We start from the raw sequence: 18024 nt of genomic DNA, 5'->3' as shown, positions 1-18024 counted from the left end.
TTTTTATAACTGAATATTCCATTCAATTTTATAATTGGATATTCCATTCCTTTAATTTAAACATTTAATTCTTTATTTACACAGATTAAGGTAGTGGCACTATTTGGTCCATGGACAACCTATAGGACTTGTTGGGAATGGGTGGTGATTAAAAAAATACTCTTACTTGAATTGTAAGTATATGATTTCACATGGGTTTAAACAGACACAAATTTTTATCTTGCTATAAAATGTCACTTTTAAAGCTTTTAAAATAAATTCTAATTCCATCAGCAATGTTCATTAAAACAGAACTGACTATGGGATTTCTGGATTATAGAACATTTCCAATCTTGGTAATACAAATTTTGGTTTCAGCTAACCCTTAGTAAATTGTCACAAAATCCTAATTGGGGAAGCCTAAAATTACTTTTAATTAAAGGGGCTTAAAATAAATATACTTAACACCTCCAGTGTCAAATGCACCATTAATTGTCTCTGGCTAGAATGATACAAACTTCACAACTTGTGCTATATTAAACCAACTTCAGAGCAATGTAACTCATGGAATGTCCTATCACATAGGTATCCTATAACAATCATCACAAAACAAAAGCAAACAAATGGAAATCAATCTTCCTTTCTAAATAATCAATGTCTTTTGATTTAAACTTTTTTTTTTTAATTCTGTCCATACTACCAAATGACAAACAGGAGTTTTTTGAGTGGGGGAAAAAAGAATACATGAAAACTGAGGAGAAGAATTTTAAAGTCCTGTCTAATACCCTCATCTTCAGTGAAGGAAAGCTGTGTGAAGCAAGTGGTTAAAGCATGATGAGCTTTAGATATAATCTCATGCATTTCTTGATGACAACAATGTCAAAAAATGAAAAATTTTGGTGAACTGATCAAATTATGTCAATGTACAGTCAATAACCAACTATAAAAATTAATACTTGTCCAACTATAATGATTCCTTAGCCAATTTGTTGTACGTATTCTGAAGGCTATAGAAGAATTGGATGTAAACAAATAAATTTTATGGAAAATAATCATTCTGAAGAAAAACAATAATATGGGTAATATATGAAAAACAATGTGATATGTAGAATGCATCACTATTGTGTATTTCTTTGCTTTCTCAACAGAACTATCAATTTAAAACACCTTTTTTAAGTCCAAACTCAAATGTCAACTCTACATGGATGCATTAAAATTTAATTTGGCAAACTAAAAAGAAATAGCTTGATTCTTCACTTATATCCTTAACAGAACCAGGCTATATAATTTAAGATAATAAACATTTTCCTCAGCATCATTTCTTAGGAAAATGCTAGTAGAAAGGTAACATTTTACTTCCCAGTAATTTTGGAAATATTGTCCTGTATAAAGCAATGAAATTGCTTCAAAATGCACCTAAAATATTGTCTCACATGTTAATGACTCTTTAAATATTAGGTATATCAAGCCTGGACCACAATAGCCAAAAAATATCAATATTTGATAGTTAGTAAGCAATAAATAAGGTAAATCTGTAGAGGTACATAAATTAGCACAGTGCCTAGATCAGAGTAACTATACAGTAAATATAATATCTCATAATATCTAGGGGGATGTAAATTACGTGGTGATGATAGTGTTTGTGACAATGAATTAATTGATAAAGATTAAAATCTTACCTAGCATTTTTAGAAAAGGCAAGATATAGATTATGTAAATATTTATTTCATTATAAAAACAAACTCTCTTACCTTATTGCTATGAAGTTTAAATTTAATAATTTAAGTACTATCTACATTATACCTAAGAGGTGACTGGTTTTGTACTAAGGCATGTTCTAATCTCAAGTTCCTAGATAGAAAGAGTGCAGTGGCTGTGGGAGAGTGTGAGCTTTAATACTCACTAGTTGTGTTATTTGAGGAGGTCATTCGATGAAATCTCAGTTTTCTGAGGGAATGAATATTCTGTACCACACAATATTTTTGTGAATATTATTCAGAATAATATTTATTGTTATTCTTAACACAGTGTGAAGCACATGAGGAAAGATTTGTTCAAGGTTCGTTTTATTTTCATTGTTATAAATTGTTTACTCGAGCATGATCATCATTTGGCTTTAGTAAAAATTAATTCACTTTTTTTTCCTAAAAGCATTTTTTGTGCACTTAATCATGTCCACACCAGTCCAGGCAATGTGTTAGTTACTATACTAAGCAATGGAAGAAACCGTAATTTAAAAAAAAAACACATATTTCTATTGATAGATTTGTATACTTTAGAGTGGTCCTATTATATTTAATATCTTATCATTTATATTATACCAGAGACAGTAAATTCTAAATTTAATCAAATTTCAAGTTAAATAAGTCAATTTGGCCAGTATATACAGATAGATATAAAGCAGATCTCATGAAGCATTATGATTTTGTGCTAAGTATAAAGTTTACGTAACAATTACATTAGGACAAGTCATTTTGTGAGACACCAAACATCTTACTATTAATTTTCCTCTGTCCGTGGGACTAAATACTGTAAATGAGCCTGAGCCGGTTTGGTTCAGTGGATAGAGTGTCAACCTGTGAACTAAAGGGTCCCAGGTTCGATTCCAGTTAAGGGCACATACCCAGGTTGCAGGCTCGCTCCCCAGTGGGGAGGGTGCAGGAGGCAGCCAATCAATGATTCTCTCTCATCATTGATGTTTCTATCTCTCCCTTCCTCTCTGAAATCAATAAAGAAATATATATATAAAGTATATAAAAATACTGTGAATTAGTCTATTTTCAATAAGTTATTATAATTGATTATGTAATTTTAAGAGATTAAATAGCTAAATGCATGTCTTTATCAGGGTGATTAGAAAGGCAACTTTTACTGCCTGTGAACTAAAGCCTTTGTATTGAGTCATATGTCCTATTCATTTTAAACACATTTACTGAGTAATCTTTTCAAAAATACAAAGAACCTTCCACTTTCACTGAAGTTTCCAGTAGGAAACATTTTTTCACTTTATCACTGTAACATTAACATGGTTTTTCACTTTGAGTTACAGGTATCAGAGGGGATCATTACTGCTTTCTTTTCTCTGAACAAATTCTCTTTAAAACAAATAAAAAGCTCTCCAGTCAATGGTGATTATTTTGCAAAAGGTTTTTTTTTTGGGGGGGGGGGTGCGGGTTTCAATCACCGGAGGCTTCTTTTTAAATAATCAAAAGCCATTTCACAGAAAGGTATAATGCAGAACACCTCTGGGAAAAGGAACACAGATCTCTATTCAAAAATATGTGGCAAGAGACTCAATCTTATAACCTAGATTCTATAAAAATCTCCTGGGCATCAAATGTCAAATAGAATGCTGTGAGCTCCAGGAATAGAAAATGAGGCCTTCCATTAAAACCAAGGGTAGAGTTTCAATGTCACAGCATCCCAAGGATAAAATGCATTGGGCCATTAATGTATAGTTTAGCTAAATATATTAAGTTTTAACAGATGAGCAAAGAAATGAAAGCATGAAAAATTGTCTTGTCCGTTAGTTTTCATACATTAGAGGCTACAACATTCAGATTGGTCTTGAAGGAAACTGGCTTTAAGATTTATATTTAGGAAGAAAACATACATATATGTGTGTGTGTGTGCGCGCGCGCGTGTGTGTGTGTGTGTGTGTGTGTTGAAAGTAGATCTATAGTTGTGAGCACATGAAACACAAGAATTGATTTTTGTATTATTTATTCTTGTATTATCTATTTCCCATACCAACAACTGTAATCCTACTACTGTCCACCCCTGTATTTTGTTAAAACTATTTGCAAGGGTTTTGATATATGATATATGCTCTAAAAATATTCAAATAACAGTGGTGATGATGAGGTGATGAGGATGAATAAAGGAGGAAGTAAGTCATGCATTCCATTAGCCTTTAATGGGTATGATGGGCATTTTCCTCCTTCTGGGATCTACGAGGTACAAAAGATGCCACCCCTCAAAGTGAAGGGACAGTAACAAACTGCTCTTAGTATGTGATGCCCAGTAAGATGACACAGCCATCACATGCTGGCTGAGAGTGGGTTTACAGTTGTTGGTATGGGAAATAGATAATACAAGAATAAATAATCTTTGAGTTTAAAGATAGAAGGCAATTAAGCAAGGCACAGCAGTTTAGGTGCCTTAAAGACTGACCTGAGGGAGGCTAATGAGCAAAAGTAAAGGCCACAGAGAAAGAAATATGCAAGCTCATTAATGCTGAGTGCGTGTGTATCCGAATTTCTCAGAATCATCGTTCACAATGAAAATAGAATATGACATTCATATAATTACACATAGTGTAGAGTTCATACAAAAATCTCATCAGCATTGGAAGATGTATAGAATAAAATATAGCTAATTGCCTTTGCCATTAAATCGAGAGTGTCTGGCACAAGTAGCACCCTTTTTTTCTCCAGCACCCAGACCCTATGTTAATTTAATGGATCCAGTCGCTACCATTCAGAATAGCAGTAAGAGGCAAGGATCTTTTCTAATTCTGTGTATATTTCATTTTTCCTTTTATTTGAAAAAATCATATGGACTTCCAAAATTAACTCAAAGCATAACTTTCTGTAACCCAGGACATGACCATTGGAGGTAATGGCACCAAGTTAAAATCCCAGCTGGGCCATTGAGAGCTGTGTAACATTGGGCAAGTTATTGAATTCTCAAGGTCCCAGCATTCTCATTTATAACATGATGGTTTGGGGGAGAGTAGAAATGGTAGCACATGTATACTATTTAGCTCTCATTGAGCATGTAGCTTTTATTATTAAATATTGTACAGTAAGAAATTTAATCTGAAAAAATTAGAAAGCTGTTTACTTTCCTCACTTGACCCTGACTCCATCAAGTCCTGATACACCTACAATTCCAAGGAGACATTTAGTTCCCTCAATCAGCTTCCATACTGCTCTCGCTTGTGTTTTATCTGGCATAGGGAAAATGGCCAAGTTTAGAAAGAGTTTTTCAATTCAAAAGTAAAAAGTGAATTAGGATTATAAGAACAGGTGTAAAAAAAAAAAGTCTAAAATAAATTGTTCTTGGGAAAGAAATAATGTGAATCTAAATAACCCAGAGCTTCATGGAATTGTTATCCCACATTAAGACTAATAAAAATAATGTAGCATTTTCTACAGAAATACTCTTGTAGTCCTCAATCTAGACAACAAAAGATAATTCATCAAGTCATCAAGCACTGGAAGGCAGGCATAGATTCTTTTTCTGATGCAACGGGTGACATTAAGTATAAAATGGAAAACAGTGTTTAAAAAATCCATACTCAATCCTTTTTACTTCAATACAGCATAATCACAGAAATATTGCAGGTAGATCAGTGCTTGACCCATGTTCAAAAGGACTCCGTAAAACTGAACATCAAAGTCATGCATCAAAAGAAGACAGTGCCACACAGCAAACATGAACACAGCAAATAAAAATAAAAATAAAAAATAAAAAGCAAATCACACACATTGGCATGCTAGCACAGCAGATAGCAAACCCTTTTCTTGCTGAGTTGATTCTTTCTCAGAGAAATAGATGAAGAATAGTCACTGGCCTCCAAATCCTATAATCATCCAATAACATAATGATATTGACACAATTACAGAAAGCAAAAAACTGTGCATTTTAAAAGAATTTCCTCCCATCCTTTTCTCCCCCCATCTCTCAGGTTACTGGAATGCATACAAATAACACAAAATAAACAGGTCTCCGGGAAAAATTAAACTAACATGACATTTCTAATTTGTGTGCTAAGGGGAATTTATAAAAAAGAAATCTCCCACATAAGAATATGACTAATTTAACTAGCTTCTTACTTAAAATATCTTTAAAAAATCACATATGAACATCAATTTTAGGACTTAAAACACAACTTTTAAAAAAGTTATTTATTTTTTTTTATTGTTGACAGTATTATAGATGTCTCCCATTCCCTCCTTTACCCCTCAAAACACAACTGAAAATAAATCATACATTTTTGGGTCTTAATTTAAATAATAAAAATGAGCCACATCAAAATATTCATCATTATTTTAGAAATGGTAGTTCAAGTACTTAACCTTTGAAAAATTATTACACTTACTGTTAGGAAGAATAATTATTAATACAGTTTAAGAAATTTTACATCTCTTCCAAACTGAAAACAGAAAATGCTTTTATAACTAGAGCCTTCTAAACATTTTTTTCCCTTTATTCTACATTAAAGTTCATTTCTTTTTAAATAATTATTGGGGGAGTATTTTATTTTTAGACCAATAGACTACATATTTTAAATTTAAAAAACATTTCATGTTGATCTTTTTTAGCTTAAAGCACATCCTAAATATTTTTAAGGAATCCAACGAAACTGATTTATTAATAAATCAGAGACATTAAAAATAAAATCTCCTCCAGTTACTTTTATGTCACCATGGTTTGAACAACTGGGGTTGTCAATGAGCATTATATGTAAAATCTTAAGACTAAAGTATGCTCCACAGAACTCACAAAGAGTTATGTCATCTGTTCCCATAGCAGTATAAAATTCTATAATCACTTGAAACCTCAATGATACAAAACAGCCCTTATAACACACTGATGTATAAATTTTTATGTCCATAAATACTTCTCTATGCAAATTGGTTCACACTGTATCTTAACATAAAATTAATTGTTCATGTTTCAGATTATATGCCATATCGTTTCACTGCCTAGTTAATAGATAATTGAAGAATAAAATGATATCATTTATAACCCAACTACTGTTTATCTTTCTTTCAAATTCTAAATATATTTTGTTATTTACTAGATATAAATGTGTGACTTCATGTTTCACAGTATGTCATAAGTTACCCATAAACTTAAAGTCTCAAAGATATTATCTTTTGTTGGTATCTCTGGATGACTGTAATTTGTTTAAGCTATCACCATATGTCATAGATTCAATTCATTTTCATATTTTTTTACTATTACAAAAATGTTTCAGTGGACATTCTGATGCCTTTCTCCATTTAATTCCATTGGATAAACTTTTAGAAGTAGAAGAACCTGATAAGAGGACATGAACACTTCTCAGGTCTCTGAGAGATAATGTCAAATTGCCCTCTAAAGGAGACATATCAATTTCCAATTTTCTCCAGTAATCTACAGAATATCCTATTTTCCTATATTCTCAATGTTAAACATACAATTTTCTTAATCTGTGCTAATTTTCATAGTTTTAATCGCATTTACATTATTACTAATGTGTCAAACATTTTTATACCTTTATTGGATTTTTATAAATCTTTTATGAATAGGCTTTTCAAGACCTTTGTCCATCTTTCTATTGGCTTGTTTTGGAAATACTTCAGTAATGAACTTATGATCTAAGAACTGACATTTCACAGAGGAAAAATGATCGAGAATGTCATAGAAAATAAATTGCAGGTTATACTCTGTATGTGATTTTATCATGTGGCATAGAAATGTATCTGCCAAGAATCCAAAAGACAAGAAGCATGAGGGGAGCATATGGAATAAGTTGCTGTCCATACTCCCCTGCTCACCCCTGGCATATCTTCCCCACCCACTGAGATTTCTTGTCATTAGCTGTTGTGGAAAGAGAACAGATTGAGTGAGTTGTGAATCAAGATCCTCTCACAAAATAATTGTACAAAAAGCACTGCAACAGAGGGTAGCATATCAGTTGCCATGAAGATAAGAACGCTTTATGCAGGCAAAGACCTTTGAACAGCTAAAGACAGAAGCCTCTTGATACACACTAAGCACAGTGATCTACTTTATCATTCATTCAAACAGATGTTCCCCTTCATCAGGGCATCTTTTCATTTTATTTGCTATTCAAAACACTGTGACACAAAGGATGCTCTTCATCTCGTGTGCTACTGAAATGAAATCTTGAGGTAGAAAAAAAGGAAAAAAATCCTTGCCCTAAATTCCCTTTCAAAAGTGAAGTGTGAAAAGACATCAAGCAGAGTACACAGCGTTATTGTTGCAGGAAAGTCAATTCTGCAAGCACAGAGTCCAAGGCCATCAGCAGAGGCCCGATCACTTCCTCACCTACAGTGAATAATAAAAATCCAAGGAGAAAGGGTTCCACTTGGGGAAATGGAATTTCTCATTGCCCTTCCTCTTGATTATCATTAACATCTATGGGCACAGCTGTTTCCTTTCTCTGAGTAATCCTAAAGTCAATGCTGTATTATTGGCTCCCTTCTTTCAGCTCCCCAGGCCTATTATATATCACCTCATGTCCTATTCTGAGCCGCAGAGAGTTCAAATTTACCTTTTCATTAAGCAGAAAACTAGAATGCCTGTTTGCTTTAATTTGCTACTTAAACAATTAAAAAATATTTTTAAATTTTATAGCTTGAAAACTTGGTCTTATTAAACTTCCATGGATATGTTATGCATTTTAATTGCAAGGTAGAAGGTAATAAAAAAAATCAAAGATATTTTAGCTAAACACTTGACAGTTATAATATTTAAATTCTCATGGACTTTCTTCTTATAAGGTCTTTTTTTTTCAAGTGAAGAACTAGGCCATCTCAAAATTCTTCTTGATATAATTGTATATGCTGCAGAATACTTATTTATATACAACAACCATTATTACATATGTTTCTTTAGGCTTGATTGTTTCAAGATAAAATGTATTAGTCATTATCTGAATAGGGTTTTAAAAAGCCATCAAGGTAAATAATATTCATTCAGTTCTCATTAGGAACTCGGGCTATGGTGATATATATTCCAGAGAAAATTTATTATTAGATTGACCCTTCTTGGATTCCAACTAAAAGTTTTATTAGTTTAAGTAACAAAGAAGTTATATTAGTTTAACTAACAAAAAAGTTTTATTAGTTTAACAAACTCATGGACAATGAAAAAATTGAGACAAGATCACATTTACATTCATAGTTAGTAACCCACTTGGCCTATAGTTGCCACTGAAAAGGGCTTCTTTAATGAAAATCTGTACAATGAATAAATTAATAATAAAGAACTATAAAAAGGAAGTAAAATGTATATGAAACTTAGCTGGCATTAAGAGACTATAAAAATCTGTGCCTGTACACAAGTTTTTTAGTATCTAATGGTAAATATACATAAATATATATATTGACAAATCTGTGTCAGTAGTTGGTAATGTAGGGGCACTCCAGAATTTTAAATCATGATGTTATTTGTCCACACTTGATTATATAGCTGTATAAAGGGTTGGGCAAAAGTAGGTTTGCAGTTGTGAGTACATGAAACTGAGTTAATTCTTGTATTACTGCTTATTCATTATTGCATTATTTTCCCATACGAACAATTGTAGACCTACTTCTGCCCCACACTAGATCTTTCAAGAATATTTTTTCACAAATAATTCTTCCACACTCCTTTCTTAGAATCCTCCACTCACAGAGTTCCCCTATTAACCTAAAAGTTAAAATCTATCTGTAAAATTAACAATGGACTGAAAAAGAGGTATATACATACACACACATCTCCCACCAAATTTGTTTTACTTTAATGTGAGGAAATAGTAAGAACAGTCAAAGCCCATTCATATAATGAACATTCAAGGAGCACACTATTCAACATAGTATGCTGTTGTGCAATTACTGATTTTTTTTTTCGGGTATAAAATGTTCTCCTCGTCTAAATTAATGTGTTTTTCTTCTCTGCTGAGATAGTTCTCAGAAATTTGATGATAATCTTTTCTATATCATATCATTTCCTCTTAGAACAAATACAAATTTCCTAAAGCAAAAAAATGAACATTGTAGCTGTTGCCATCAATTTCCTAGGTTCAACAGGAGAATATTGCTTTGTGAGCCCTGGGGGCGAGGGTAGTCTGACTGTTTGGAAGGCAATTTGTATACTTGTTCTCTCTGAAGGATGCTCAGCTTACTTTGATGTTGATAGTTGGTATTATGTGATTTTTGTGAATTGATTTTTTAAAGCTTCAGGCAAAAAAACGAAAGCTTTTTCCCATCTAGATGTCTCCTTTCCTCACTCAGTTCTATTTCATGAGTAATGCCGAAACACTGAAAACTGTATGTTTTGTCCAGAGGAAATGCAAAAGCTCTTTCTATGGTCTGGGAGTGGATTTGGCAAAATTCAATCATAAAACAAAATAAGACCAAAAAAAAAAAAAAACCCACCAAAAACAAACAAAAAAAAACACACACAATACTCTGGGTAGGTCTGGGCACTATCTATCTGTCTTTTATTTCAACATTTTTAAACCAATCTCCTACTTGCTTGGCTGATTTTTATCTCCACAAATTAAATAAATAAATGAACAAACTTCAGTTTCACAAAGAGAACTTATGGGAAATGATGTTTTTATACCTTTAGAGAAGCAAAAAGACAATCGTGCTCCTATGGCTAGAACATACATAGCTAATTCCTTTCTAGTGCAGGTTAGAGCCTGGTGGGAAAATTGAACCCTGCCTGTTTCAAATATCCCCCAATTTTGCATCGTATTTACTTGATCTTATTTTGACAATAATTGTGCTATTTATGTTCCTATCCTTTACGCCCAAGATAATCAATAGTAAGAGGATGTGCATTTTACTACCTTGAAAAATTCATTTACACCAAACTATGATTTTTTTTTAAGTTAATCTGTAAAATGACATCACACAGAAAAGATAGTTTTGGTAGGTATACTGACAAATACAATACTTTTAATCAGTTAAAATTCTGAAGAAAATACGTACCCAAACCTTCCGATTCAAATAGACATGTTTCATCTACCCCTAAATCTCGGCACCAGGATAAGAAATTTGCTGTATTGTCTCTGGCGAAGAAGGAGCCTGAAGGTGCACTGGCTTTGCATGGAATCTTCTTCATGGGCAGATTCTGAAAAACAAAGAAACCTCACTCTGAAGGAATTCTGGAAAAGCCATCACAGTGACACATTAAATACACATTTGTGTTTTCAACAAAATGCTTCGGGATGACCTCATGTCAATAAATAGGTTAGTAAAGAACTATAAAAAGGAAGTAAAACGTATATGAAACTTAGCTGGCATTAAGAGACTATAAAAATCTGTGCCTGTACACAAGTTTTTTAGTATCTAATGATAAATATACATAAATCCCTACCCTGGCTCGAATGACCTCTTTCCTTTCTCTTATATTATTTTTGGCCTTCTCTTCCACCAGTATGTCTCATAAAGTATTTATAAATGTATTTCTCATTTATGAAAGAAGAATTAAACACAAATATAGTATATGAATATATATAACACACACCTGCATTCTTAGGTGCATATGTACACACTATAAAAATTACACAAGAACTATATATACAGTGAAAACTAATATGAAAAATCTTTTAACAATAACACTCTAACATCTTTCTTCTAGACTGTTTCCTTTTAAATCATAGGATATTGTTATATCATTCCGGTTGGATTTCTGCTACCTGATCTTGAAACATATTATTTACATTCCACACCATTTTTCTTCTGGGATAAAAAAAAAATGCTTAAGATAAGGGAGGTGTGAACCTCTATAAACTTTCCTATTAACAGTTTCTCATAATTTTAAACAGGAAATCACTCTTGGTACCATACCAAGTGTTATAAAGAGTTGTGTGGGGTTTTTTCTTAAATAGAATATAACCAGTTTCCATGGCATTGTGCGGTGAGCCGGCACAGCCATGGCATACTCAGCCCCAGGGTGCCTTATTTGCCACGCCAGCTCAGCCAGGTTCAGTGACCCTGAGAGGGGGCGGCTGAAAGGCTTAGAAAAGACAGACAAGAGAATAAAAGTTGGGTCTCGGTGGGACGCTGCTCCTCTGATGGAGAGACAGCGCCACGGACTACAAGCCGTGTCTTTATTTTATAGCCAGATGCCATGAGGCAAAGTAAGGGTGTGGTCAAGATGTCTACAACACTCTCATGGGTTTCAGTCCTACTCAACTACATGCACCTGATCAAGCTTTGTTTACTTGCAGCCTATATCACTTAGGCACATGGGGCCACGTGTTCGGACCCTAGGTTCAAGCTTACAACTACAGCTGTTGGCTATAATTGTGCTGGGAGGGCTCTGCCCTCCAGGCTGCGACTTGCACGTGGCCATGAGAGGACTGTGCCCTCTCATTAGCCTAAGGCTTGAAACTGTCCAAAACACTGTAGCTACGCCCCACAGCATTGCATGAAGTGATACAGTGAGACTCTAAGGAAAAGACAGAACCATGAATTTGGATGATCTGGGCTACATAGAGCTTTACCTCAAAGAGAAAAAAGATCAAGGGAGAAGCACTTTGTGATTTAGATTCATAGTCAGGATATTTCCTCTATGCACTGTCAACCAGCAAATATAACCAAAATGTGGTTGATTGTTGAGTCCATATACAAGGATGGTTTTAAAAAATAAAACAATGGCCCATGAGTGGACTGGTGAAGTCCTGCTAACAACAAACTACTACTAGACCTCTTCATGAGCAAGGATTTTAAGGCTAGACAACAAGAACACTCACTTACTATATCAGTTAAAGGCTGTGTCGATACATCTCTTTGTTGATGACTGAATTTGACTTAGGGTAGACATAATTAAAATTTTTGCATGAATATATACATATATATATTAGGTACTATAGATATGTATATAAATAAAAAATAAGGTTACTATATAGCAATACCCCTTTAACCACTTTGGTTAAGTAATAGTTTTCAGAGAAATGCTTTCCTATATGAATTGTAAAAACAAACAGATATAGCATAGCATAATATATTCTTTATAACATATTCACAAACACCAATTAGTCAGTACTTATTAAAATTAAAATACATATATCCTTAAATCTAATAATTCACTTTTATGAATACAGCCTACAGACATAATAGCATTACTGCTTAAAGATATATGTATATCACCCTAACCCAGCCGTGGGCAAACTACGGCCCACGGGCCGGATCCAGCTGTTCTATCCGGTTCTCTTGGTCTCCCCTCCACTCCTTTACTTTGAATTTATATTAATTCACACAAACATTCCATCCATGCTTTTGTTCCGGCCCTCCGGTCCAGTTTAAGAACCCATTGTGGCCCTCGAGTCAAAAAGTTTGCCCACCCCTGCAACCGGTTTGGCTCAGTGGCTAGAGCGTCGGCCTGCATACTCAAGGGTCCCAAGTTCGGTTCCAGTCGGGGGCATGTACCTTGGTTGCAGGCACATACCCAGTGGGGAGTGTGCAGGAGGCAGCTGATAGATGTTTCTCTCTCATCGATGTTTCTAACTCTATCCCTTTCCCTTCCTCTCTGTAAAACATCAACAAAATATGTATTTTTTTAAAAAGATATATGTATATCTGTTGCAACAGTGACTGAACAAAAAAATAACTTGAAATAAGAATATGTCAAGAGAGGGCTGGTGGAATAGAATATAAAACAAAAATGCAATGAACTCTATGTATCATTAAAGAAGACCAAGATAAACATATATGTATTGAACCATAAGATGTTCATTATAAACTCTTAAGCAAAAACAATTTGCAAACACACACACACACACACACACACACACACACACACACACACACACTGAGTGGCCAGATTATTATGACCACCTGACGTTTGTAGGCAAATTAGCCGTACACTGCATTGTATGGGATATGGAAGCCAAAGGCCTGTTCGAACACCTTTGCTGTCTGCAGTTACCAAGATAAAACGTCTCCAATTCACACAGGAACACAAGGATTGGACAGTCGAGCATTGGAAAAAAGTCATGTGGTCTGATGAGCCACGTTTCCAGTTGCATCATGCAAATGGCAGAGTGAGAATTTCACGGAAACAGCATGAAAGCATGCACCCTACATGCATGAGTACAACCCTTTAAGCTGGTGGGGGCAGTGTTATGGTTTGGGGCATGTTTTCCTGGCATGATTTGGGCCCTTTAATTCGTGTGGAACAACGTCTGAATAGCACAATATACCTAAGTATCGTTGCTGATCAAGTTCATCCTATCATGTTGATGGCATATCCCAATAGAAATAGCTTCTTCCAACAAGACAATGCGCCATGCCACGGTGCTCATATTGTGCAGGAGTAGTTTCAAGAACACGAGGGAGACTTTACCTTGCTTAGGTGGCCCCCACAATCACTAGATCTCAATCCAATTGAGCATTTGTGGGAAGAAGTTAAAAGAGCCATCAGGCAGCTGGTTCCACAACCATCAAATCTCACAGAACTGGACAGTGCTATTCATCAGGCATGGTGTCAGATTCCTCGCATCACCTTTCAACATCTTGTGGAGTCAATGCCAAGACAATATTGCCGCAGTATTGAAGGCAAAAGGTGGCCCAACGAAGTACTGATGGGGTGGTCATAATAATCTGGCCACTCAGTGTGTGTGTGTGTGTGTGTGTGTGTGTGTGTGTGTGTGTGTATTATTACTATTTCATCTTATTATATTTGTGTATACACACACTGGTGTATGTATGTGTGTGTGTGTGTGTGTATATATATATATATATGATGCAAATGGACGTATAAAAAGTTAAGTTGCATATAAATATGGTGTATTATAAGTGTGAATACTATATTTCCTTATATAATGTTAATTTAGAAAAAACTCAAGAAGGATATGAATCCAAACAATAGAAATATATTTGAGGAAAGTGATTGATGCATAGAGGATCATTTACTTCGTATTTTACATAATTTCAAAATATGTCTTAGGAATTTGAGTGATTTTTTTCATATTTTCATATTAAGTAGTCAAAATAAGTAAATTATGTCAGCCAAAACATTTTATAAAATTGCATTTGCCCTAGCTGGTTTGTCTCAGTGTATAGAGCAGCGGCCTGAAGACTGAAGGGTCCTGGGTTTGATTCCAGTCAAGGGCACATCCCTACGTTGTGGGCTCAATCCCCAGTGGAGGGCGTGCAGGGGCAGCCAATCAATGATTCTCTTCCATCATTTGGTGTTTCTATCTCTCTCTCCCTCTCTTTTACTCCCTGAAATCAATAAAAACATATTAAAATTATATTTGCTGAAACAAAATTTCCAAGAGGTGACTATAAACCTTTCATAAGGCGAACAAGGCAAAGATCATCTTTAAGAACATAAATAGATCCAAATACCGAGCCACTTTAAGATCTACCATCTCTTTACCTGGGTGGGGAAAAAATAACTTGTGAAACCATTTCAAAGGGATAAATGAATTTGAATACAGGACCTATAACCCAGGAACTGTAAAATATTTGACATAGCTAAGGGCATGCTAAAGAACATGAGGAGCATGATTTGTATGACATAAAGGCATACAATATCCATAGTTCATGAAGAAGCTAGCAGCCGTGGGCAAACTACGACCCACGGGCCGGATCCGGCCCGTTCGGCTGTTCTATCCGGCCCTCGGAGCCGAAAGAGCGGAGGGTTCTCTTGCTCTCCCCTCCGCTCCTTTACTTTGAATTTATATTAGTTCACACAAACACTCCATCCATGCTTTTGATCCAGCCCTCCGGTCCAGTTTAAGAACCCATTGTGGCCCTCGAGTCAAAAAGTTTGCCCACCCCTGGACTAGAGATTGATTTGACACTTAATCCACAGGGGAACACATTTTGAGAGAATACCCACCAGCAACAAGCCCAAATTGTTCAGCCTACTCTTTAAGAACTAACTCATAAGGACAAGCACTGAACATATAAATAAAAATAGCATTTTTTTCCTACCTATAAGCCTGTGGTCCTTGCGAAGTCATCTACATATCATATACAGAACCTAAGTATTTCTTTAAAATTCATTCATATTGAAAGACATGAAAATTATTTTAGGGCAGATAAAATTCAAGCTAGCTATTGATACTTCATAACTTGGGAATTTCCAGTGTAAAAGAATTCATCAGTAATACTGATCTAACAACTTGACCTTTAAGTGATTTATGGAGTATTTGTTTCTGTTATGAAGCTGTTAAAGTCAGTGCTTCCATCTCAGCTGAAGACTAGAAACTGTAAACAGTGTGAAAGGAAGCTTCCAATCTTCACCCAGATAAAAAGTTTTATTGCTAAAAATTGTTTAAAGTCATCTTCATTAGTCCAAATGACTAGTGAACCCTTATATACAGTACCTTTAAAAGCCATCACATACACTAGGAGAAAGGATCTTTACTCATTGGCTGAGAGCAGTAGCACATAGCTTGTAAGATCCAATATTCTTCCTGATTGCACATCAACCAAAAAGCAAAGGGTCAAGGGTCTTCCCAGGGTTGACGTGCCATTTATAATTAAGAGTCTAAGGGAAGAAGTCTAATTTCATTTGAATTAAAGATCAAATGATTCAATAATACCAGCACTCAATACTTTTGTGAGTTAAAAATATTTTGACACATTTTACACAAAAATTGTTATAAAGTTCTGAAAACCTTAGCAATTATATATCTTCCATTTCTATGATTTTTTAATTTGTTAATTTTTCTAGGTACTCATGAAAATTCTGGGAAAAAGCCAGCTCTGCCTGAATCTCTTCTTCAATATCAGTAAATAAAAGGAAAACAGAAATATTGAATAAAATCAACTTTCCTCTTGCCAAGGAAATCTTAAAGAGTAGGTTTAAAATAGAGAATGGCCCTGAGTAATTATGGAACTATAAGTATACTGAATAGCTGAAAACTGATCACAGGTAGGGAGAGAAATTCTTCAGATCTACAGAACTGGGGGTTCATTAGAGAAGCTCTACACATAGCTCATCTGATATTTCTCCCCATTACCACTCAACTTTCCAAAGAACTCCTTTAAATTATATAATGTCTTTAATTATTTACTCATATTAGCTTTTCCAGACAATGCTGTTTTATATTACTAGAGGCCCAGTGCATGGATCTGTGCACTGGTGGAGTCCCTCAGCCTGGCCTGTGCCCTCTCACAATCCAGGACCCCTCAGGGGATGTCGGAGAGCCAGTTTTGGCCTGATCCCCGCAGGCCAGGCTGAGGGACCCCACCAGTGCACGGATCCATGCACTGGGCCTCTAGTATGCATATAAAATCTTTCGTTAATCTCTTCCCACCCTCCCCCCTCTCCCCTTCCCTCTGAGAATCATCATTCTGTTCCATGTTTCTATGCCTGTGTGATGCACATCTGCCCCCTAGTGGTCAGTGCACATCATAGTTACCAGTCAAACTGTCTAATGGTAGAATGGTCGCTTAGGCTTTTATATATATAGACTAGAGGCCCGGTGCATGAAATTAGTACACAGGGGAGGGGGGTGTCCCTCAGCCCAGTCTGCACCTCTCTAATCTGGGACCCCTCAAGGGATGTCCAACTGCCCACTTAGGAGGGCAGTCGGACATCCCTGTCACAATCCAGGACTGCTGGCTCCCAACCACTCGCCTGCCTGCCTTCCTGATTGCCCCTAACTGCTTCTGCCTGCCAGCCTGATCACCCCCTAACCACACCCCTGCCAGCCTGATCAACGCCTAACTGCTCCCCTGCTGGCCCAATTGACCCTAACTGCCCTCCCCTGCCAGTCTGGTCACCACTAACTGCCTTCCCCTGCCAGCCTGCCCTCCCCTGCAGGCCTGGTTTCCCCCAACTGCCCTTCTCTGCAGGCCTGGTTCCCCCCAACTGCCCTCCCCTGCAGGCCTGGTTCCCTCCAACTGCCCTCCCCTGCAGGCCTGGTTCCCTCCAACTGCCCTTCTCTGCAGGCCTGGTTGCCCCCAACTGCCCTCCCTTGCAGGCCTGGTCCCTCCCAACTGCCCTCCCCTGCTGGCTTGATCACCCACAACTGCCCTCCCCTGCCAGCCATCTTGTGGTAGCCATCTTGTCTCCACATGGGGGCAGCCATCTTTGACCACATGGGGGCAGCCATCTTGTGCGTTGGAGTGATGGTCAATTTGCATATTACTCTTTTATTAGATAGGATATCCTCAAAACCTGATTGATGAATACACGAATGAACAATTAGACCGTACTCCTCAAACTAGATCATAATCAATTTGATAACAAGAGTAAAAGACTGTATTAGAGAATTTAAATTCTCAAGGGATAAATTTCTAGGGCCTTCAAAATTCACTAAATTCACAGTATAATTACGCATAAATGTTT

At 35.9% G+C, this 18024-nt stretch overlaps 1 protein-coding gene across 2 annotated transcripts in view; it reads right to left on the bottom strand.

Annotated features, from left to right (window-relative positions):
- Window positions 1-18024, bottom strand: part of GAS2 (growth arrest specific 2) — a 122378-nt gene that overhangs the window by 63638 nt on the left and 40716 nt on the right. For both annotated transcript variants that reach the window (XM_080643008.1, XM_080643007.1), the window contains exon 4: window positions 10698-10839. In XM_080643008.1, the coding sequence (XP_080499134.1) occupies window positions 10698-10839 (142 nt within the window). The remainder of the gene's footprint in view (window positions 1-10697; window positions 10840-18024) is intronic.

The sequence above is a fragment of the Plecotus auritus genome (assembly GCF_963455305.1).
Source record: "Plecotus auritus genome assembly, chromosome: 9".
NCBI lineage: Eukaryota > Metazoa > Chordata > Mammalia > Chiroptera > Vespertilionidae > Plecotus > Plecotus auritus.
The sequence above is the reverse complement of the archived record's forward strand: the minus strand, read 5'-3'. Positions and strand labels throughout refer to the sequence as shown.